General features: G+C 37.9%; 1 protein-coding gene across 2 annotated transcripts in view; it reads left to right on the forward strand.

The window, feature by feature from the left end:
• PDE3A (phosphodiesterase 3A) overlaps window positions 1–25,811 on the forward strand; it is a 312,963-nt gene that overhangs the window by 233,287 nt on the left and 53,865 nt on the right. For both annotated transcript variants that reach the window (XM_045781385.2, XM_045781386.2), the window contains exons 3-5: window positions 17,314–17,571; window positions 19,698–19,852; window positions 25,448–25,572. In XM_045781385.2, the coding sequence (XP_045637341.2) occupies window positions 17,314–17,571; window positions 19,698–19,852; window positions 25,448–25,572 (538 nt within the window). The remainder of the gene's footprint in view (window positions 1–17,313; window positions 17,572–19,697; window positions 19,853–25,447; window positions 25,573–25,811) is intronic.

A 25,811-nucleotide genomic window follows, 5' to 3' on the forward strand; every position in this document is an offset into this window, starting at 1 on the left:
ACAGAGAGACAGCGAGAGAGGGAACACAGCAGGGGAGTGGGAGAGAAAGAAGCAGGCTCCCAGCAGAGGAGCCTAATGTGGGGCTCCATGTGGGGCTCGATGTGGGGCTCGATCCCGGAACGCCAGGATCACTCCCTGAGCCGAAGGCAGACGCTTAAGGACTGCACTACCCAGGCGCCCCAACAGACTCTTAACTCTAGAACAAACTGCTGGTTACCAGAAAGGAGGTGTGGGGGGCGGGGATGGATGAAATAGGTGATGGGGATTAAGGAGGGCACTTGTGATGCACTGGGTTTTGTATGGAAGTGCTGAATCACTATATTGTACACCTGAAACTAATATTACACTGTATGTTAACTGGAATTTAAATAAAAACTTAAAAAAAACCTCAGATTTGTAGACAGATAACATAAAATTTTATTTTCATTACCACCTATTTATCTACTATTTCCATATACATTTGGTAAAGTTTTATGCTGTTTTAGTTATTTCCACCATAAGAAAAAGAAAATTTTATTCACATTAGTGGTAACACATAATTTGAAATGCTCATTATGTTATCTCTTATAATAAGAAGGCCAGAAGAAAAAAGGCTTCAGGGTTAGTGAATTCATGCCTTCATAACATGGTAACGACAGAGGTTTTTTATTCTTTCTACTTTGCTACTGTCTACACTATTAGCTTCATCCTAAAGCTGATTCCACTTGTGATCCATCGTTGGCTGCTGGCAGCAACATTGCTTCCTTCTGGAGGGTGAAGAATTTTTTCCTAGAAGCGCTAAGCAAAGTGCCCCTCATGTCTCATTGAATCACAGTGACTAAGACCCACCCATCCTTGACCAAATTCCTGGCCTTAGGGGTGGAATCAACCCTGCTTCGTGTAGAGAGTCAATCACAACATCCACTGTGTATAGTTTGCAGAGAGTTAAGAACTGGGGCATGTCTCTGGACGTATTTGTTTTGATACTAAAACTCTACAGTTGTCCCTAGGCCGGCAATCAAGTCTGTTAACTGATCAACACCTCCAGGACCTGCTGGATGGGCACCTTAATTGGGCCAATGTAGAGGGTGGGTGGCTAATGATAGAGACATGACAGTAAGTTTAAATTCTTTGTCAGAAATATTGAAGCTAGGAGGAAAGACAATTTGAGGCTATTTGTAGTTAGACCTCACTCTATATTAATTTCAGTCTTTAGGTTGCTGTTGGAATCAGCATGTGTGAAAACATTCATGGCTTCTGTCCTGTGTCTGTTTTAATCATGCTTTGCTTATTTTTTTTTCCTATGGGATATTTTAATTAGGTTTTTGTATTATACTTCCATTCATATCTTCTTTTTTAAAAAAGATTTTATTTATTTGAGAGAGAGGGAGAGAGCGAGGGAGAGCACAAGCAGGGGAAGGGCAGAGGGAGAGGGAGAAGCCGGCTCCCCGCTGAGCAGGGAGCCCATTGCGGGGCTCAATCCCAAGACCCTGAGATCAGGACCTGAGCCGAAGGCAGACGCTTCACCTGCTGAGCTACCCAGGTGCCCCCATTCATATCTTCTTATTTTAAGATGAAATATAACTAAAATAGATTGAAATGATAACTGGAGAGGAATTCACTACCAGCTTTTCCTTAGATCCTTCCTCTTGATCCCTAGGGGGCTGTGGGGAAACAACCCTTTTTAATCAGCACTTTTATTAATCTTATAAGATTATAATCTTAGAAGATAATTTCTGAAGTCACTTTGTCTTCTTTGCTGCTATCTACAACCTTTGTCTTAAGGAATCTGTGCTGAAGCTCAACACATTGTTGGCCATTTGTATTCCTTCAGTATCCTATTATTGCTATTCTAACAGCATATGGGAGCATTGACAGACCTAACAATTATGTCCACAAGGAAGAAAACAAAACAATGACATAAATGGTGACTGACTCATCATTATGACCAAATGACTTCTTTTCTTGCCTGATTTCCTCTTCACTCAGCAACACATTATTGCTAAACATGAGGGGTAGGGTATCATTTTGAAATGCTTTTCATACAGAACCTTTAGAATCCTGCTCCACATCTGCCTATTAAATATCTTGGTGAGTTACTGGGGTCTATTGACCCGAAGATAATCATATTTATTATCTGAGTGTCTCATAACATTATGAATATAATAAGATTATAACTGAAACCAGTTTCTTAAACTGAAGTAATTAAACCAGACTTGTAGACAGATGCATTATAAAATTTTATTTTTATTACCACCTAAAAGGAAAACGAAGACAGATGCTTTCCTATTAGCAACAGAAGTCTCTACAAGAACCACCAGTTTTTCCTTCCAGGAGCAAATATTATATGAGATCTGGCTTAAGGATGGGAAATAAGGAGGAAAAAAAAAAGGCATTTTTCTTGATGGAGAAACATTAGTAGTGGGGTCTTCCCTAAAAATTAGTTCTGGGAAGAGCTAATTTGATTTTCAAAAACAATGTAAAGGAAGGGAGTATAATATGAATTCTCAAGAGTATACTGATGATGTTAATAAGTTCTCCTTGATAAGGAGAACCTAAATTGATGAAGATTAATTGAAGGAAGAGTTTACAAAACTAACAGTATGTAGAAAATTGACAGAGATACTTTATCTCATCAAAGGTAAGTGACCATACATGGGAACAGTTACCCTAAAATACTGACGGACAGTTTAGTGTTGTGATTAATATTGTAGGTCCAGACTGCCTGGGTTGGAATTCCATCTCTGCTGCTTACTATCTGTGTAATGTTGGACAAGTTACTTAACCTTTTGTGCCCTAGTTTCCAACTTTGAAAGTCATTCCCTTTATAATTTGTAGAGCTGTGAGTTGCCTTCTGGAAAATCAAGAAACGACATATTACTAACTTTTAATATTTTACTCACATCTTCTCTGCATGCAAAATTGTTCACAGGTAAGCTTACCTCACCCTTAAAACCAGTTAGCAAGAAGCAGACAGACCCTCACATGTTCTGAGAGGCCAGGGAGCTTCAAGTTCCCTACTCTTTACTGGGGAACGGCACGTTGGGAAGACTTGAAATCCAGGTTTCAATGTTGTGACTTGGGTGTTGGAGCTTTGAGAATTCTAAGGGCTGAAGATTTTGAGGGAAATGTCAAGAACCAGACATTTCTATATTTGAGTGATGGGTATCTTTGCAACCAGTCCCTCTCCCTTCTCACACTTCTCTTCTCTGGAGAGTTGGTTTTTATTTTCATCCTACTTTGAGGAGCAGTATGGATGATAATGGTGACTCAATTCAGGGCAGCCATTTTCAAAGTTGGCCAGATTGTAGGTGTTTGGAGACCTGCGTTTTGAGAAATAACTTACTTCCCTCCTCATAACCAGAGGTAGTGGTGATTCATCACAGGGTTCCCCCAGCTTCCTCTTTAGTCCTGTGATTACTTTTAGTCCCCTGAGCATCTTCCACTAGGCTGCAGGCTTCTTGAGGGCAGCTGCCAAACTCACTCATCTCCATAGCCCTAGGGTGTAAACAGGTAACCAGTAGATGTTCAGTTAATATTTGTTGAGTAAATGATAACAGAAATGGATGTTTCCCGTTGCCTCCATATTTTCTTTTTGACTCACACCATTGATAAAATGTGTTTTGTCTTAAAAGATTGCACTGTGATTGAAATAGGGTGCATTTGCAATGTAGAACAAAAAAATGCTATCATACCTGTTATTAAGTGGTTGTATAAGCTTTTGTGAGCTGGCCTAGGAATTTCATCACTGTTTATTATTTCTCTAGAAAAATTCATTCTAAGTTCCAAAAAAAAAAAAATTTGGTGTAAAAGTGTTTTGAAATTTGATCTATTTATACATTTGGAAAACTTGTTACGTAATTTATGGTATCTTTGTTTAGTTGTAGAAACTGGAATTTACTGAGTTTTAAAAATACATTTATGAAGTATTGGATATTGTATTAAAACAACTTGGGGCAATTGAGAGTATCCATTCACCCCCTCTGTCTACACGGTGGAGGGCTACTACCATGATCTATCAAAAAGAGAACATTTTCTTAGTTGTTGAGACCCAATGTGGATTTTATACACTGACAAGTGAACTCTCCACATTTTATTTTGTGAAAGCAAGAGCACTTGAAGAGATTTTCAAGAGAAGGAACAGAGAATATCGTGGACAAAGTAAAAGAAGACTACTGCAGGAATAAATACAGTGTATCTTTTTTTTTCCCCCATGTCTCAGTATTGAATCACTTTACACCTGCAGTTGATGTCCCTTATTGTTACTTTCACTCTTCCCTTCCCTCCCTGGTCAGTCATGCTGCAAGAATCCTAGTTTCACACATTTCTTGTTGTAGAAGCCATGGTCGAATCTGTCGTCTTCTCTCCACACCTTCATCTTCCTCAAGCACTGTGCACTATTCAATGATGTCATTTGCCTTCTTGGACGTCTTTCATCACTCAATTACCAACTGATAGAATTAGAAAACTTTGTCCTCCATTCATGGGCATCTGAAACCTGGCTTCATATTTCCTTTTCAACCTTATTTTCTGCTAATAAGAAGCAGAAACCCTCCATGCCTGAGAGACTGGTCTACTAATGGAATCCTGCATTTGTTTTTCTCATACAGACACCCGACCCTGCATTCTGACTCCGTGCTTCTTCAAGCTTGACTGCTCTGTTTCTCTCCTGCTCTCTGCCTGCTCTTCCACTTCCCCAGGATCTCGGGTCCAGTGGTTCAGTCTTCTCTCTTTCCTATCTGGCAGACCCCTCCTGTTTTCACTTTGTTACCTTTTCGTGTAAAATTTCATGCTGAGTATCACTGGAAGGCACACAAACAACATATTGGAGTTGCAGACTCTAACCTCAGCTGGACCAGCGGTATTGGCTGAGCATCTAGCCAGCTGTTTCTTACTCCTCTTTCAAACGTTCTTCATTCTCCTCTGTACTTCTTTTTTTCTTTTCTTTTCTTTTTTTCTTTTCTTTCTTTCTCTTCTTTCTTTTTCTTTCTTTTTTCTTTTTCTTTCTTTTTCATTCATTCATTCATTCATTCATTCATTCATTCATTCATTCATTCGTCTATTTGACAGAGAGAGAGGAAGAGCAGCAGCAGAGGGAGAAGCAGACTCCCTGCTGAGCAAGGAGCCTGCTGTGGGACTCGATCCCAGGACCCTGGGATCATGACCTGAGTTGAAGGCAGATGTTTAACTGAGTGAGCCACCCAGGTGCCCTCTCCTCTGTACTTCTAACCTAACTTTGCCTACGTCACTTTCTCAACAAGGGACTCATGACTAATCTTCAGAGTTAAAACCAAAGTATAGGAACTCCCAACTTCTCACCTGCAGATCTAGGGTTTTTTTTCCTGTTACCATGGGAAAGGTACCCCCATTGTGAAAAGTTAGTCACACTCTACTTCCTTCTTTTGGACCTTGATCTCTTTATCACTCCCACTGTTTTTACTGCATTTGAAAGCTCTCATACTAGTGGGATCTCCCCCTTCAACATCTATGCTTGCTGACTTGCTCGCCCACTCTTTAGAGCCTGTTTTCCCTTTGGATACGGACATATCTGGATCTTCCATTTTACAGCTAGTTTCCAGTAAAGAGTTGGCTACACTGTCTCCATTTTCCTATCTTCTTTTCTTTGCTCAACTTATTCCAGTGTGACTTACAGCCTCAGCGTATCACTAAAATTATTCTCTTTAGTGTTACCAGTGACCTGCCAGATACTAAACTAATGGATATTTTTCAGAATTTATTAATCTCTCAAATCTCATCAGTCACTACTGGCCACTCTTCTCCTCTTGACAAAAGCATTTCCTTGATCTGTTTGACCCTACACTCTTAATTTTCAGTTGTCCTTTCTCATTTTCCTTTGTGAGTTTCTCTTCTCCCTGACCCTTGCAAAATGGTATCGATTATAGTCCTGCCTTCAGTCCAATCTTGTTTCTCTTTATACACTTCCACGTAGGCTGTTATTGAAATGACCATATCTGCGTCAGTGATACCCGGATGTGTATTTTCAGTTCAGATATCTCTCTTGACGTGCAACTTGAATCATCCTGTGAATAGCACTTATTTACTCAAAGATGGATATCTCAGCATCCACATCAAAACTCATTCCTTCTCCTGTGAGTGCTAATTTAGGGAAGGGTTCTTAGCTACCTATGTGTCCAAGCTATAACCCTGAAAGTCAGCCTGACTCCTTCCTCCACACGTACTGATGATGTCACTGCCCTGCAGGGGTTTCTCATTACTCTTAGTAGTTAATCAAAGCTCTTGCATTTGGCTCATGTTCCTGTCATGATGTATTCCCTCAAACCTCTCCAGACACATCCTTTTCTTTTTCTTCTGTTTTTAAATTTGAATGTAATTGACATACAACATTATATTAGTTGCAGGTGTATGACATAGTGATTCAATATCTATGTATATTACAAAATTATCACCACAGTAAGTCTAGTGAACATCCATCCCCATCATTACAGATTTTTTTTTTCTCGTGATGAAAACTTTCAAGATCTACTCTCTTGGCAACTCTCAACTATATATTACAGTATTATTAACTATAATCACTGTGCTATACACAGAAATATCCTTTTCAACCTGAAGTACTCTCTGCTTCATCTGAGCATGATCACTAAAAGGTCATTCTTTCTCTACCTCCAGGCCTTTTAACTCTTTTCCCAAAAATACCCATTGTATACCCAAATCCTCTCCTTGCTCTTTCCATATACATACCAGATTATAGGAAAAGGCATACAGTCACTTTCTTTTATCAGCACTGTTTTCCTCAGCAGTTGCACTGTTTTCTGCCTAGTAGGTATTCCATAATCAGTTTGTTAAATACAATTTTTTTATGACTCCAATATTTCAGTGTAACAATTCTCAATACTTTATTTAAGGTAAAATCAGAGCATGAATTTGTGCTAGAAGTCTAAATGCTTTAGGATGGCTTCTAGAAAATTTGGTTATTTGTTTTAAGGAAATACCTTGGACACTGTAATTTGTCTGTCTTTTTTATATTCTTCAAGGCACAGAACTAGGAGAGAGGAAGTGTACTTCTCTGGAGATTTAGAATATGGTCCTTATGACTTCACTCATTTTTAATATCATTGAGTGCCTGACAATGATCAGATACTAAACTAGGGTTAAACTGGTGAATGAACACTAGCATTGCCTTTGTCCTGGTAAAACTTTCAGCCTAAAAGAGGAAGACAAACCTTTATCAAGATCACACATCAAAGGTTGAATTGAAAATTGTCACAAGTGCTTATGACAGAGACATTCTAAGAATACATGTGAGAATTGGTCAGTGATGCAAGATTTTTCTGAAGTTACAGCTTCCAGCATTTTTCATTTGTTTGTTTTTGTTTTTGGTGCTTCAGCCTATGAGGTCCACTCATGTGGTGAGCAGGCTGGGTGCTGCTGTAGCAGTCCGAGGAAAGAGCTTCCAGTTAGTCAGCGTTAGGAGCAAAATCAGTAGCATAAGCTAAGTGCCCATGAGGTAGGAGAGTGTGGTGAGAGATAACATAGGGCCGATAGAACAAATGCCAGTGAAGGCTCACGAAACTATGGCATTAGAATGCATATTTTGTTTTGTTTTGTTTTATGGATATTTTCATCACAGTGGAAAATTACATGTGGGAAAAAATTTAAATTGTATCTGAAAATGAGTCATCTTTACAATGTTTACCTTATGAAAACGGGAAAAGGGTGACGAAACTGAAATGCTTGTAATTGAGAAGAATTATTAATGATGTAATTATAGTTTCACTTTTAACAATGGTCCTGAGAGATATAACAGAATTTAAGATTTTGAATTACTTTCTACCAATAATTTTATGGAAGTCATTCTTTTTTTAGTTTTTTGGGTTTTTTTTTTTTTGTTTTTTTTCCTGTGAAAAAAGAAACTAAGCTCTGCCGGTTAATGAGGGAGCAGCACTCATTCAAAAAGATCTTCGACAATGAGGGTTCTTTAAAAAAGCAGAATACTGCCATCTGTTGTTCACTGAAATTGTTTTTAGGCTAAGCAAACAGAAACCTCAAGTTCAAGTTTAATAGCAATTCTCAAAATCTAACAAATCAAGGTCCATCAAAATTCATCAGCTTTTATGAGTTCATACTCATTTCAGAGATTCTTAATTTTTCTATATTCCTAAACCCACGCTCAGTCAGAAAATCCAGTTTTGTCCATTAACAGAAATAATAATGCTTTTTATTTATACAGCAGTTTATACTCTGCAAGCCTTCCCGGCTTCATGCGCGCGAGCAGTCACGGGAGCAGCTCCTTACCTGAATTCCTCGTACTTTCACCAGCCACCTCATCTTTTTCTAATTAGAAGACACAGAACCAGCCCAGCAGTCAAAGGCAGCTAAGGTTATCTTAGCAATATGGGTGCTTACCAGAGTAATTGATTTAATAAGGATGCTTTCTTTCCTAAATACAAAAACAGTATTGTGTGTTAATTGTAATTTTTGAGGCTGTTGAGCGAATTTGCTAGTGTCTGGAAGATACTTAGGAAACAGAGGGACTGCTTTAACAATTTTTGGCTTAATTACAGATAGATTATAGGGAAATCTGTAAGGACACAAGGCCGCATACTATATCCCGTTTGGTAACATGAAATGCTCTTTGAACATCAAAAGAGAAGTTAAGCGTTCTGATAACTGCTGAATTTTGCTGTGCCTCACCTCTCACATGAGGCCGGCCCACAGAGAGGTTGGAAAGCAGTTTGATGAAGGGCCCTATATGTTTTCCTCCTCCTGTACGTATATATTATCTTAAGGAGAAAATCCAAATGTAAACTCATATTCCCTGCCAGAAAATTAAAATAAGCAAACATCTGCTTCCTTAGGATGGCATTTAGCCAAAGTTCAGCCTACAATGAGTTACTGCAAAATTTTCACATGATTTCATTTTTAAAAAATTTCCCAACCAACTTCAAGTCTAAAATTATAAATGGGTCCTATGAAAGTATAAACACATATGCAATTTTGCTGGCTCTGAGGTCAGAACCAGGAATACACCAAGGACCATTTATCAATCCAGCTCACCTTCGAAGTGAATTTAGTACATTAGAGACGAAGATGCTACTCCCTGGTACCACAGCCAGCCTCCCAGAGAAACATGGGGAGCATCGGGGTGGCAAAGGGTGCTGTAGAGATGTAGGAGACCACCCCCAAAACCCAGCCGGCATCTTTTCCCAGCATTGAGGACCAAAGTTGGGTAAGACCAGTCCCAGTGACTCTTCCCTTTTATGTGTCATCCCTTACACTGTTTACTCCTCTCTCATCCCAACTCCCTCTTCACCCTGAGAATGTTCTTCCCATGCTATGTTTGCCTCCCAGGGTGCCTCCCAGGATGACTAAATAGAAAGAAAGAAAGAAAAAAAAAAACCCTTCCGACAATGCTAAGATGCCTGCTTTTAGAATTCCTTTCACATACCGTGTTATAAATTATACCAGTGCAATCAACCATATTAACTAAAACCAGGACTTTTGTACAATTACTTTGTGAGAGCCTAAAATTAGTCTCAGAACTCTTACGAGTATATGGGAGTAGGGAGTACGATCTTTAGATTTACCTAGAATAAGAAGTGAAAGTATTCAGGTTTTTGTTTTGGTGATTTTGGTTTTATTGATGAAGAAATTCTGTCCTCATGCTGCCTTCATTTACGAACAAACGACTGGTCCAGTTTATGTTGAAGACAAACATACGTGCAGTGTGCAGCCATTACCACAATTTTTTCAGTGCAGTAATTATGGCGGTGATATATAATATTTATCAAACATGCCCTGTGGGCCATCCACCTCTGCTGAGGTCTTTTTGTGCATGATTTCATTTAATCATCAACAATACTATACAGTCGATATTATTATTATCCCCTGCTCAGAGACGAGAAGGTGAGCAAGGGCGATACATGAATTTTTTGCAAATCTCAGCAGATCTGAAATTTGGATACTGGCAGACGGACTCTAGATCCTCTGCTCTTGAAGGCCTCATGTTCTAATTCATAAAATAAAAATTCGGTATTGATGAATGAGTACAACTTCCTCTCTTTTATCCGAGGTCTTTATAACGTTACTTTCCAACGTCTCACATGTACAAACTTCCATATTATAGACATGACATAAAAAGGCACTTGTTCCTTTTTGTACCCCATGTGCTAATTCACAAACCACATTTTACTTTCTCCTCCTTGTTTCAGGGATGGTAATGAATAGCTGTGATGTAACTATTTGTTACAAATAGTTCCTTTCACTGGAGGGCTTTCAGGTGAAAGGGGTTGGGTTTGAAATGGCGTGGAGCTCTCTTAACAGGATCAGGACTGTGGTTGGTCTGTTCATTTTAAAAGTTTTAAAGCGGAGAGTTATACAACTTTGACCTATATGTTCTGTACCTCTCGTAATATATTTTAATTTACTACGCAGAAATATGCAGGCTTTCACAGATCTTTTTGATGAAGAGCCAAGAATGTTTCTCTTTGATCACGTGTCCACTGTATCAACTGGAGTGGAAAGTTCTCTTTCTTCCATGCGCCACACGGTGCTTCACTATACACAATGGCCAGTTTCAATTTATTTCATGGTGGAAGGGACTTAGGGACTTGAAAGCATTCTGAGTTCAAGTCTTTCAAACAGGTTATCATTTTCTTTTTGGATGTTTACAATTGTACCCCCCCCTACTTAATGTAACAGAAATCGATATTAGGGCCTCACTTTGATGAAATGTATTTATGAAGTCTTTAAAGCTGTTCAACTTTGTTTTTAAAGCAACTTTTCTGTTTTTTACCTGTGTTATCACTGACTTATGGATATTTTATTAGCATAGGTACTTTACAGTGACAAAATACAACTGGTCTGAACAGATGTGGGACCAAAGAAACTGACACTTGGCAAACGTACAGCTCAACTCTTGGGAGAAGAAGGGTGTGGAAGTTCCAGGGAATAGCCTCTTCCCCCTGAGCACTCTGTGTACGCTAGGCATTTTAACGTAGACAGAAGAGAGCATCAGTGACTCAATCATAAGTTGTAAGGTAGAGGGGCGCCTGGTTGGCTCAGCCGTTAAGCGTCTGCCTTCCACTTCCAGGGTCCTGGAATCAAGCTCCTCATCGGGCTGCTTGGCAAGGAGCCTGCTTCTTCCACTCACACTCCCCTTGCTTGTGTTCCCTCTCTCGCTATCTCTGTCAAATGAATAAATAAAATCTTTTAAAAAAATAAGTTATAAGGTAGAGCTTGGGTAAGAGTAGCAATGTGAAACAAAGAATTTTCTGTCTACATGATACTTTTTAAATCGTCTTAAAAAATTTAAAATGCTTACTGATGCCAGGAAATGTTTTAAAATCATTTCTTTCTTCCTTTTTTGATGTGTGTGGTATGTGTATATGCAACATGCTTTTGATTTATAGAATTGGACAGGATCTTAGGAAGATCTAACCCAGTTCTCTGATTGTGCAAGGGGGGAGCCTGTGTACCCCCAATGGATACAATATTGCCTAGAGTAAACCTGCGGTTAGTTTGGGAAACCATCCTAAGTTAAAATATTAAACAAAATGGCAGTCTGGTTCAAGGCATACAGCTTCTCAACTAGGTTGAGGGAATGTAGGGAATTGTCTTGATTCTGGTTCTTTGGCATTTGTAATCTATCTTTGGGTTTCATGTAGAATTATGAAGAGAGGCTTCTACACTGCTTCTAATTCTTTTTTTTTTCCCAGTTAGAATAAATTAATCTCCAAAGCAAATGACTCATCAGATGATTCACTAATTCACTGAGTCAGAAGACTTGATAGTTATCACCTATATTCCACTTCTAAGCAGGGGTGTATGTAATCTGTTTGATTAAGTTGTCCGTTTAATCTTTGCTTCAAAATATGTGGGAAGAAAAGGTGCAACTTGACTATGTTGGTGCTGCCTCCAACAGAATTCATCAGGAATTAGATGCGTTGCCTTCACGCCACTTTCTACACCGGATAGCCTCCCTGATCATTTTGAACAGCAAATTGTTGTTGACCTCAATTTTCCCAGTCCCTTTCTGATTGTTCCCTTGGGCATCTTCTCGTTCTTTAAATGAAATGGTGTTTGTTGGCTTCTTTGTTTTCATTCACCTTCTTCCTGTAGTTATTTCCTAAAACCGTTTAACGGTTATTCCTTTTAGAAACCCCCATTTCTGAATAATATTTTGACAGAAGCCAAAACACAGTGCTGCAGTAAATAATCTGGTATGCTTCTTAAAGATATATAATTTTATGTTACATACGTGCTGTTAGTAATTTGATTACACGAATTTATTTGTTGGAATTTTTCAAAATTTGCCTCCTAGGGTAATTTAGAAACTTGGGTGCCCTTCACAAAGGGCACATCCTTTCCAACCGCTACACATATTCAAAGCTTTCCCTTTTATCATACTAATAGTGTCATTTCAGAGTTTTAACATAGCAGTAGTAAGAGTGAAAACAAATTTCCTATAATTAAATTGATTAATACATGTTTATTCTAGGAGTTATGTTTAGTGGTATTTATAAGTGTATTTGTTATTGTTTTTTTAACTTCTTATGTAAAACTCCAGATTTTCCAGGTCTTTGTTTTACAATAAGTAACTTGGAAGCAACTAGATCTTATTATATAGCAAGATATCTATGCTTCACATGCTGGAGACGGTAAAGTAGACTGGACAGAAATAATAGGGAGAAGGGAAAATATCTTAAAAACTGGGTGCTTTGAAAAGTGGGATTTACCAAGAGAATCAGTTATTTTTGGTCTAACATATGAAACCATACTTTCCTAGACTGTTTATCAGACTTAAATTCCAGATTTTCTATTTAAAGGTAGCAATCCAAATTTGGTTGTCATTTAAATAATGTCCAGGGAATTATACTTGCATCTTCTTAAATGCTAAATATAAATATTTCTATTATAAGGAGAGCCTGCAAAGTAGAATGTCTTATATTGCTTGGTCCCTTAAAAAAAAAAAAAAGGAAAAGATTTGTTCTCTCTCTACCATAAAAAGACTCAACTGTGGTTTCATACTTTTAGTTCATTACTACACTCAAAGGTGATTTCAGGCTGTTAGCTTAAGACTTTCCTTCAAAGTAGTTTCATATAAACTTAACCTTTACTATTTATTATCACTAAGATATCACTGGTTAAATGGAATATTTCTGAGTATTTATTGATATACCTAGAAATTTAGTTCTTTTTTTTTTAAAGTTGGATAGAGTTTGGCAGTACCCTCTGTGTGAGTCACTCTTTTTTGTATTTTGTATCATATGATGAAAAAACTCTACCATCAACCAAAGCTCTTCTCCCCTAAAATTCCTTAATAGTTACTCCTTGGACTCTCCCATGTCTTTATAACTTGCCCGCTGCTTATTGAAGTAGGGGCCCATCTGTCATGTGTGCTTAGTCTTGGCAATTTTGTGGCAAGCAAATCTGATTGTTGGTTTTAGATTTTATGCCTCATTGAAGCCTTTAGTTATTTGAGCCAAAAAGTGGTGATAACTTCTATGTGTGATACAACTTTTGACTCTCTTACAGTTCTATTCTTGAATCAGAAAACCAGTGTAGCAAAGACCTGAGTTCATTCCCATGTTAAGTATACTTTGTTAAACAATAGTAAAAATGTCCACTTTGGTTTCTTAGCCAATTCCAGTATGGATCATTTACTTCTTACTGGCATGAATATTGCTTTGTTTTTGCTTGAGGACCTTTGCTTTGAACAAAGCTATGGTAGAAATAGCATTAAAATACAAAATGTGCTTCTTTTCTAAATTCTTACATAACACTAACAATGGCCTAGGAGAATGAGTTTTCAGTTCTGTTTGCATTTTAAAGTTACTTTAAAATTTTTTAATATTTGTTTTTTTGGGTATATCAGAAATGCATCTAGTACTTAAAGAAAATGTTATTAAGAAGTCATAAAATTAGAGTATTATAAAAAAGACTTGTTCTCTCACTAATAATTCATTAAAAATTACAATTCAGATTATCAGTGACATGCTCTACTTTTTCTTCAGGTTTGTGAATTTTGTATATGAGAACATTTTGAGAGAAAAACTCTTTAATTGTTAATTATTGGAACATAAACTGTTGATTTCACTGTCAGAAAGTCTGAAAATGTTACGTCCTAAAAACAGTTTGACTTAAATTTTCATTTTTTAAGGGAAACAGTACAGTGACTTGTTATTTTAAGTTTATTAGAAAAAACATGGATAGGAATAAATATTACTCTTTCAGAAGGTCACGCTGAGTGAGTTTTTTAGAAGTGTCATAGTTGGGGGTGCACTTGAAGATACGTGTTTCCAAAAGGGAATGTTAACTTAGTTTAGTGGCATTTCTCATGAACGTTTTTGAAGTTGACAATGTAGGTACATGGGTGAAGTATGCATGATTGTGTATCCTAAAACTATTGACATTGCACTTGGATTTTTATGTTGGTCCATAATAGGTATTTAGGCATCCAAACAGAGAAGAGCATGGCACAGTGAATACATAAAGCATTAAATGATTACAGATATATTTAGGAACGTAGATAAAAAAGTTCATCATGTATTTTGGTGTACTGGCTTAGCATTAGCTCTAGAACCAGAGTATTTGTTTGCAGTCTGATGTTTCCTTGTTCCAGCTATCTGATTAGGATTCTGGCAGGTTATCTTTTACAAATAAAAATGAAGTTAGTCAATGAAGTACTTTGTAGACTTGTGCTGAGCAAATGTCAGCTGCCACTGTGATTACATGGTTCCTATCATTATTCCATGGTAAAAGACATACCTGTTCTATATCATAAGTTTATTCATTACTTATAGTTGGTCTAAGACTATATATCTTTGGGTATTGGGGGCATGTTCATAATTTTTATATTTTTCTGATTATAAAAAATAATACATAGTCACTGTTTTGATGACACATTTTTCCCCACTAGTGAACAGTATGTGTTTTTTCAAGTAATCATTTATAGATGTACCCAAATCTTTTAAAAAACTTTATCCCACTTTATAATATAGTTCTACTACAACTTTCTTTGTATCATTTTCTCTATCAATGCTCATTTATGGCTGCATTCTCTGGCTGTTGTCAGGGTGCTATTACTCTTTATGTCTTCGTCCTCATATTTTTACATATTTGCAAGTTTTTCTTTAAATGTCTGTCAACATTGTTTTCCTGGGTCATAGACTATATATGTTTAAGTGACAAATTGACAGACTCAGCAAAATGCCCTTCCACAAACACTGGGTTACTTTGACTCACTGCTCACTTACCCAAACTATTACTAACACTTGGTGCTATCAATCCTTTATTATTTTGCCACTTTGATGAGTAAATTTTTCATTATATTAATTTGCATTTTAAATATTGGACAGACAAGTAGCTTTTTATACATTTGATTATGTACATTTTGTTTGGGTTGTCTAGTCACATCTTCTATCCAAATTTCTTACGTTGATTTTTTTTTTTAGCAACTCTTCTTTTGGATATGTTTTGTCTTCTCTGTGCGGCAAATATTTTCTCACTGTTTTTTTTCCTTCGCTTATGGTATATTTTCTCACATAGAAGCTATGTCTTTAGTCGGATCTGTCATATACTTCATTGGCAGTTTACGAATTCATATTATTTTTTAACATTCTGACATTATAACTTAATCCCTGCTATTTTCTTTTAATAAGCTTATAATCTTATATGTTTAAAGTTTTCATCTCTCTGGAGTTTATTTTTAAGTCTGTTGTGAAAGAATGACTAAACTTTTCTTCCAAATACATAGCCAAACTTCTAACAGACTTTTATTGGAAAACTCCAGAATTAAAATTATTATTTATACCATTATCAGTATTGAGCACTTAGAGTTGCCAGCACAGTATTGAGTGCTTTACCTGTATTACCCCATTAGATTCTTAGAATTACCTGAAACTGGTGCTATCACTGTATTCATTTTATAGGTGGAGAAATCACAGCACCGCATCTTAGTGACTTGCCAGAGATCATGCGGCTAGAAAGTGGTCAACATCAAATGTTGGAAGTGGTTAGGAGTCAGGATTTAGACATAAGTAGCCCAGTTCCAGAATTTGCACTCTGATCGCTAACCGCATTATGGAGTTATGTGGATTCCTTGTGCCTCATACTGTGGCAACGTTCCAGCATTGATGGTCTTCTGTATGCTGTCTTGAACCTTCATCTACCCTCTTGGACTTGACTCAACCCATACTCTCCCTTGCTGTCGTGCCTTCCTGCCGGCACTCTGGCCTGAGCAGCAGGGTGGGGAGCAATCCTGTCCTCTGTTTTTTGTGCTTTTCCGGTCTTCAGCAAATAGACAGTAATGACTCTCAGTCTGATTGGCAGTTTGGAAAATATGGCAGATGAACCACAGAATGCCAGAACTAAAACTGCTATTCTTACCAACCCCGGGAAGAGGGATAACATGGGAGTCTGATCAAAAGCCAAAGGCTTTTGGGCCTATCTCTAATATTCATTAAGTAACTACCATAGGGGCACCTGGATGGCTCAGTAGGTTAAGCATCTCCTTCGGCTCAGGTCATGATCACAGGGTCCTGGGATCGAACCCCACATTTGGACTCCCTGCTCAGCGGGGAGTCTGCTTCTCCCTCTCTCTCAGCTCCTCCCACCTTGTGTGTGCTCTCTTTCTCTCTCTCTCTCAGGTGAGTAAATAAAATCTCAAAAAAAAAAATAAATAACTACCATATACCAGGCTCAACTGTCACATTCAAATATTACTAAAATAGGAAGTGTACAGCATATGGTTACTTTTAGAATAAAATTTCTAAATAATATGCATTAAAATGTTGAGCTCTTCATAAGGAGTGGCTGATAGGAAGTTTTTTCCAAGTCTTTGAAACCTCTTGACTTTTTTTTTTATTTTTAAGATTTGTTTATTTTAGAAAGAGAGAGGGGGAGAGAGAGCACGAGCCAGGGGCAGGGCAGAGGGAAAGGCAGAGAGAATCTCAGGCAGACTCCCTCCTGAGCACAGAGCCAAATGCAGGGCTGGATCCCAGGACCTTGAGTTCACAACCTGAGCTGAAACCAAGAGTCGGGGGCTTAACTGACTGAACCACCCAGGCACCCCAACGTCTTGCCTTTTACAAGCTAGCATTTATCTTTTTAATTTCTTCAAATACGTCCCACCCCTCCCCGAGTTCTAACATTAAAAAACATGCCATGAACACAAAAATGGCAAAAACCATGGCAAATTTTGGCAAAAGTTGAAATAGAAATGTGATTTGAATGTTCCTTTCCTGCAACCTGAAAGAGTCAGTCAGCCCTTTTTTTTGGAAAAAGCCCCATTTTAGTGTGTGTGTCTCAGCCTCAGGCCTTTTCTCACTAGAGTTCCTCTGTTTGGTGTCTCAGTCCTCAGGAACCAGTATTACCGTGGATATTGCCGTGATGGGGGAGGCTCACGGCCTCATTACCGACCTCCTGGCAGACCCTTCGCTGCCCCCCAACGTGTGCACATCCTTGAGGGCAGTAAGCAACCTGCTCAGCACCCAGCTCACCTTCCAGGCTATTCACAAGCCCCGCATGAATCCTGTTGTTTCCTTCAGTGAAAATTACACCTGTTCTGATTCCGAGGAAGGCTCTGAAAAAGACAAGCTGGCTATTCCCAAGGTAGGTATTAATGACCTATCCCTGGACAGGGTCAACTTTTCTTTTGCCTTTTAGATCTGTTCCTTGTCACCCCCAAACCCAGACGCAGATTCACGTCAGTGACTCAGTGAAGATGGGCTGATCATGGTAATCAAAGTAATAAAAATTTAAACGTAAAGACTTGCGTCCTGATAACCTCATAGCTTTCTGTAAATGAAAGTTTTACCTTTTCTTTATTCAGACTTTGAAGAAGTTTTTACTTCTCTATGCCAGGCTCTGTTGTGTGGGAGAGGGGTGTAGCAGTGAGGGGCGGGGGGCCAGGCAAAAGTCCCTGCTCCCATTCTAGTGTGGGTTCTGTTTAAAATCCCTTGGCCTCTGAAACCCAGAGTTGCTCTGCTCATGATTTCTGTGTGTGATATCGTGCACAGGGCCCTCCTGGCTTTCCCAAATCCAAGAAGTTTTGAACTCAAACAGTTTTACTTGGTTTTGTATGACTTAAAGTAAAAGATGACCTTAGTGATTTGTAAATTCCTTCTTTTTATGTGTAAAATATGAGTTTTACAAATGGAGGCTGTAGGAAATGGGATCCTGCACACAGCTTAGACCTTGCATTAGTTGAAAATGGGTTATTTTAAAGACTGAAAAAAAAAAAATCAGAATTTAAGCCCGCCCGGCACATCCTGCATAGTTACGTGTTTCGTAAACAAGCATCTGTCTCTGGAGCTAGTGGTCAGTCAGTAAAACCCATGAATTACATGACGTGAGTCTCTTGACTCAGGAATGTGTGTTTCGCACAATTTTGTCAGTTGGGTATTCACATAATTTTTTTGAACATCTACTTCTCTGAGAAAGGTATGGCTAAGCATGATGTGGCAGTAAAAGAAGGGAGGGGGATTAACTGATTCCTTTCAGTCTCAAAATAGGCATGAAGTTAGTGAGACTTTCAGGCATCCGTCCTGGTATTTACCATGCTTATTGAATTACCTTCAAAGATGCATATTCAGATCTTTAAGAAATATGGGAAACTAGTATCAGCTATTCTTGAATCTCAAGGTGCCATATACTCTCAGAAGCTTTTGTTATCCTCAGGAGACCAGAGTGCATCTTTGTAAATAATGTCTACATATGTGGTCTACTAGGAGTAACTAGCCACAGATAAAATGGGTCGAGCTTCTACCTATTATAACTGTATTGCTGTACTTGTATTAGAAGAATACCTTCACTTTAATTTTTAAAGGGAAGACTCTCTTTAGAGTGCTGGTGTTCATCATGGTAAGCTCAGGATCTTGCCTCCCTGCCATTGATGCCACATACCCTGTTTAGGATATCACAGGAGAAGAAGTAGCAATGAAAGGGTTGCAGGTCAACCAGCAGACTCTTCTGTTAAGAAGAGTTGGTACTGATGGTCTTACCCTTGTGCCTGATGTCTAAGTCATGCTAACCACAAGAAAAGTGGTGCAATTTGTGAGTTACACTCTTATACTCAGCTCCTGCCTTTTGTAAATCAAGAAATTGAAATTAGGGGTGCCTGGATGGCACAGCGGTTAAGCGTCTGCCTTCAGCTCAGGGCGTGATCCCGGCGTTATGGGATCGAGCCCCACATCAGGCTCCGCTATGAGCCTGCTTCTTCCTCTCCCACTCCCCCTGCTTGTGTTCCCTCTCTCGCTGGCTGTCTCTATCTCTGTCTAATAAATAAAAATAAAATCTTAAAAAAAAAGAAATTGAAATTAAATTAATAAACACTTTGGTGTAGAGACTGTTTTGCAAGATGGTAAAATTAATCCAAGCTCCAAACAAATGACTTTTGAGGAAAAACTTTTGCTCATAGTAACTAATGTAATATATGTATAACTGTGTATATCCCATTGAACTAATGTAACTATAAAGTTTTCCCAAAGTTAAGTGACTCTCATTCCTATAATTCCATATTACAATCATCATTTAAATGAAGATCCCCAAATGTTAATTTTATAATATTCATTCTTTTATTGAATTCCTAAGCACCCAAATTTCAGATAGGTAATATTCAGCCACTATTGTTTAATAAATTCACTTCCAATTAAAAACCCATTTCCTCCCATTGTGTTATATAGAAGTCAGTGATCCAAAATATGCTCGGTAATGAAATCAACACTCCTTCTTCCTAGCGCCTGAGAAGGAGTTTGCCTCCTGGTTTGTTGAGACGAGTTTCATCAACCTGGACAACCACCACCTCAGCCACAGGCCTGCCCACTTTGGAGCCTGCCCCAGTACGGAGGGACCGGAGCGCAAGCATCAAACTACATGAGGCATCTTCATTGAGGTTAGGCAATATCCCTGTTGGTTTCACATCTCTTAGAGAAGTTACTTACCAAAAGGAATAACCAATTACAGAGGAAATGTGGCCCAACCAGTTATGTTTGGTTGGAGGCCAGCTTTGAAAATGAAGAAGGTATGTGGTTTAAGTGCAAAGCACTCTACAGATTAACATCAGATAATTAGGCTTAAATGGTATTGCTTGGTCTTAGGTATAAATGGGAACAGTGACTTGAGGTGCTGCCTACCAGTGTGACAGGATGGGATGAGGTGAGCCCAGAGTACTGGTAAGCTAGGTTTTATCCAGACCGAGAGTGATATTGAGATTCTGAAATCAAAGACATGCAACCCGACAATCAAACTGTTGTTAGATTTCCCCCAGCCCACCAGACCAGTTGTCCTAGCATTATATGAAAGGCAAAAGATCAGATCAAAAAGTAGATCGTCATCCTAACTGCATCTGGATATGTCCAAACATTTGATAATTTAAAGTTTATTTAGAGCACAAATTGATGTCTTCCAGAGGTGGGGGGGGGGCGTGCCAAATGGGTAAAGGGGGTCAAAAGGTACAAACTTCCAGTTTTAAATAATTGTCATGGGGATATAACATACAGCATGCTGACTATAGTCAATAATGCTATATCACACATTTGAAAGTTGCTGAAAGTAATCTTAAAAGTCCTCATCACCAAAAAAATTTTTTTGGTAACTGTGTGGTGATGGACGCTAACTAGACTTATTTTGGTGATCATTTCATAATATACACAAATACCAAATCACTATATTGTACACCTGAAACTAATATGTCAATTATATATCAATTTAAAAATAGAACAAATTTTATTTAGCATATTAATTACAATTTTACAAAGTGATTTAAAAGCCAGAATCACCAAAGCTAAAGGAGAGATAGTGTGAAGATCTAGAGAGAATTTTGAAGAAAATACCATGTGTTTGTCCTTTTCTAGTTAGAATAAAAATAGCATGCTTTATATGAATTCAGTAATTTTGAGGACATTTCCCATATGATTTCAGGTTTTTGAAACATTTGCATCAGTTTTATTAATGACCTAATGACTGAAAAATAACCATATCTTTGTTGAACTCCGTGATGGCAATATTAGAAGTAATTTTCTCCTGATTTTGGGCTTGAATATAAATAAAGCACCATTTTGAGATTGGCAGAGAAATGGAAACCTTTCAAATCATGAGTTTAATGACCACTAACTTTTCTTTCTCTGTCATTTAAAAATATGTGTAACTGGTTTCTTCCATATTAATATGGATAGTCTAATAAACCTGTAGAATCAGAAACAAACTCAAATGATGCTTTCTTTCACATATCAGTTTAATTCCACTCCATCTTATTACCTGGGCTTTTGTAAAACTTCAAATGCTACCGAAGGAGAAGGTTACCTAATCTGTTTCGTGGACATTTCCTGAAGGTTGAAATTACAGGTCATTAGTGATATTTCCCTCTGAAAATATTGACCATTTTTAGTGTCTACAGCAGCAAATACTGATAAGTGATGGTGGATCTTCATTAAATATTTGTTCCTTAAGAAGATGAATTTTGTTCTCAGCGTATATCTTTAGAGAGGCTATTTTGCCAACACACTTTGCCAAGATTTCTGTTGTAGAATAGTTAATGCTCGTGATTTTCTTAACATACAATGACTCTGCCAAAAATCCATTTGTGCATAAATGTCTCCTTTCTTTCTGTAATTGTTTGTTACTTCTGGTCAAATTTCATTTCTCGTACTTTTTTTCTTCTTAGTTAAATGACATTAGGAACTGTAATTGAAATTACCACGAAGAGGGTTTCAAGAACTTTTATGAGCTTAACTCCCAGGGATCCTGTCATCCTGCTTGATGACATAAATACTCATAATCAAATATTTTCAAAATAGATAAGGAAGGGCATCCAACCCCACTCATTTTCTTTGTCCAAGAAGTACTTACAGCTGTCTTGCCTGAGTATACTTTTTTCCCCTGTCTAATTTTACTTTTCCTTTATTTCACTGTCCTATTAATGTCCTCATTATAAAATCAAAAAATGATACAAATTTTCACCATACGAAGAAATGAAATTCATTCTGAAGAGAATTGGAAGGAAAACCACATATAAGTGGCAATAGTACCACCATTAAATACAACTGGTTTTCGTTGACTCCTTCTTTGTCATGGGGGAAAACAGTGGAAAGATAGCCATAGATCATCTCCGGCCCTGAATGTAAACCCAAGTTAAAGCCTCCACTTAGGAGACCGATTGGTAACACTATTTATTGGTTTCAAAACTGATTTGACGTTTAGCCCTTGTACTGTTTTGCCCCTGCCAGCCCTTTTGTTTCTTCCTTTCCCCCTATATGTCTTTCTGTTGAGGACTTTGAGGACTGCAGTGATCAGAAGAACAAGAGTGGGAAGTGAAAATTAGGAGCAGCCCTCAGCTTACATGCCCTTTGGTGTTTAGCTGGCTGATTGACTCCTGGGTAGTTTTAACTACAGCTTGGGTGGAAAGGACACTGGACTGAGGATCAGAAGGACGTTGGCCCTGCCACTTGGAGATGTGTGCCCTGAGGAGCAGGGTCCTTGTCTGAGCCTCAGTACCCGCTACAAGGAATCCTTAGGAGAAGGGGACTGTGGCACAGTGGGGAGGTAAATTAGGCAGAAGCAGAAGTACCAGTAGGTACTTCTAAAAAAAAAGGGGGGGGGGGCTTGAGATAAATCAAAAAGTCTGAAATAAATCATACTCTAGTAATTCCATGTCAGCCTTGGAGTTGACCCCTGCCTCTGTATGGTAGGCAGAAAGGAGGCTCTAAACTTGGTTTAAAAACAAACAACCACAACAAAAATCTTAGGATCTGGTAAGACTTTTCAGACCTAAGATGAAGTTGTTATGGGTAGAACTAAGATTATCAAATCCACTTTTGTGGAAGAGGCTTAAGATCTTCCACAACAGACAGATAGAAAATTTTCCCTTTTTCAGAATGAGGTGACCAAGTAAAAGTTTCCCTAAGCTACTTTCCTCTCCAAAACCCAAATTATTACGTATATTGATGAGCTCTAAACAGGAATCAAGGACGTGAGGGTCGATACAAAGCTGAAAATTGTTGCAAGGATCACAGAAAGCAATATATTTCAAAATGCCAGTAAATTGTAATGCACATATACATACATATACATATATCTACATATACATAAAGATATTGAGTTATTGTTTATTAATATGTAGTTTAATAAATTAATATTATGTTAAGAAGGAATATATAGCTAGAATTTTATTTATCTTCAAATTCATTAATTTCCCATGTATTAAAGGTACTCTATTATTGTAGTTTATAAAACTTTTCAAAATTAAGTTGACTCTTTCATGCAGTGCTCGTATTTTAAATGTTTTTATTAAAAAAAGGAATAGGCATTTTTCAGGCTAGCCTTCATAATAGAACTTTTTGTGATATTAATAAATATATAAATATAATAAAATGCAGTTAATAGTAAGGTCTTTTCTTTTAAAAGTCTACATAGAAAAGTAATAACCTACTCATTGTATTATGTACTAAGAAATCAAAACTCCTAGGCCACATGTATATTGCAGAAAACTTTTTCACAGTAAACCTTGTAAGTCATTCAATCCAGCAAAAGAAGTTGAAAGGGACAGCACCGTAAGGAAACAGTTAGTGTAGTTATCTCTCCAGATTCCAAGTTTTATTTGATTTCGTTGTTTCCAAATTCTAGGCATTTCTGAAATGCCTAGAATGAGATTTCAAGAAGGATATGAAACATCATTTAGTGTGTTTTTCTTCATTGTATTTGGTAATTGCTGGAGTTCATTCTGTATTTCAAATATCTTTTTTATGATTTATTTTGTAAACTGTTAGTAGAATTAGAGAAAAGATGAAGCTTTTAAATGCCTGAGTCAACAGTTGAAAAATATGAAAAGGAAAACAAGAGAAGAAATGAGGTAACATAAGTGTTAGAGTGTTAAATTGAACTCAATACAAATTATAGAACTGATTCCTTACTAAATTTACTAAAAATCAGAGGGTATGGGCAATAGCAAAGCACATGCTCAGCCTTCCTCCCTTCAAAAGGGATGAAATGGCGCAGCACCCTAAAAAAGTCCTTTTATCCCACATTAGTACATGTTCTAGTTTATATTTAACATGGAGAATTCTTTTTTCTTTTTTTAAAGATTATATTTACTTATTTGACAGAGCGAGAGAAGGAACACAAGTAGGGGGAGTTGGAGAGGGAGAAGCAGGATCCCCGCTGAGCAGGGAGCCTGATGTGCGGCTCCATCCCAGGACCCCGAGATCATGACCTGAGCCAAAGGCAGATGCTTAATGATTGAGCCACCCAGGTGCCCCTAACATGCAGAATTCTAAGCAACGCATGCATAATGTTGCTTGAGCAGAGGAAGCCATGTTGGTTATGGAACATCTTTAAATTATTCTATTGATTATACATTTTACATGAGAAATATTCAGCATTCATGACTCCATAATTCCATCAATTTCAGGTTTATTGACAGCAAGCCACACAGACAGACCAGGTACATCCTGCTTACAGTGCCAGTATGAAATTGGCAGAGTGTCACATTGTCAGACTGTACTCATGCAACTTATAGATATTACCCAGTACCAAATTTATTAATGTTTGAAAGCACACAGGTGTTAGCAAAACGCAGACCAAGCATTTGTCCCGTGGAGCATTCCAAGATTGTCAACACAGCTTCCTGAATTCTTTTCTCTCTCAAATTTCAGTAGATTCTGTTTTAGATTAAACATAACGTTTTGAGCAGTGCATGCAGAAAAATTTTGGTTCGGAACACCTTCAAAATTTTATATCCCATTAATTACATGGGTGTGTAACATTCCCTTCCCCAACCTTCCATTGATCCGTTAATTCCAGATTTATTTACGATAATAACCAAGGATATCCTGATAAAAGCATTTCCTAGATAAAGACTCACTGTCCATTACCTTTCTCCCAGTGAATAGCATCAGCAGGTCCATCATTAGCATATTTACAAGGGGATTTGGCTCATCATCCCTTTCTTTCCAGGGTAACACCAATAAAGAAACTGTAGGCTAAAAGCCTATTGCTAACCTTTCCTTCATAAGAAAACACTGCAAAGAATATTGTCTTTGAATAATTTCATAAGCACTCAATTTTTGAATTTAGGTACACCAAGAATAATAAATAGCAAAGAGCATGAAACGGGTATCATGGCACTTATAACTACTGTAGGTTACCTTGCATCTTAACCAATACATTTGTCAGGGTTTAGAAGATCTATGAGGAACATGATTACAGCGGTACAGTAAGAAGTGTCTGGTGCCTACTAACTGGATAAATAGGAAAGTTCTTTTCTCTCTTATCGCCCCAGTATGTTTGATGAGTAACTGTTGTCTCCCTGCAGCAGAAACTGAGCTCAGATAACTTATTCTTTCATTTGGAAGTGAAGTGGTCCTGTCACTGAGCCTAGACCATGACTCAGATTGGCAAGCCGATTATGGAAATGGTGATTGTGTTCTGGCAAGATCTGTCCCAATAATTGATGAATAATTTCTTCATTTTTCTTTATGCTCTGTCTTTATAGTGCTGTTAGTCCCGATTCTTGGAATAACCCAGTGATGATGACCCTCACCAAAAGCAGATCCTTCACTTCATCCTATGCTGTTTCTGCAGCTAACCATGTAAACTCAAGAAAGCCAAATCGACCAGGTTAGTAATATGTTGGGAGAAGAGCTCATACTCACTGAGTGTGCAGTCATGGAATAAACTCGATCTTAGGTGGTGAAACAAGATTCTGAGGATGCATACTCGGATGTGTTCGCTGTGACTGTTCTAAAAAGAAAAAAGCCTCAATAACCAATTAGCTCCTTAAATTTCCACTTTATGTGATGATATAGATTCTTTCAAGGTTGCTCTGCTAGATATCCTGTCTTGAACTTGATGATAGG

The sequence above is a fragment of the Ursus americanus genome, chromosome 25 (genome assembly GCF_024610735.1).
Source record: "Ursus americanus isolate L20-20 chromosome 25, mUrsAme1.1.p, whole genome shotgun sequence".
NCBI lineage: Eukaryota > Metazoa > Chordata > Mammalia > Carnivora > Ursidae > Ursus > Ursus americanus.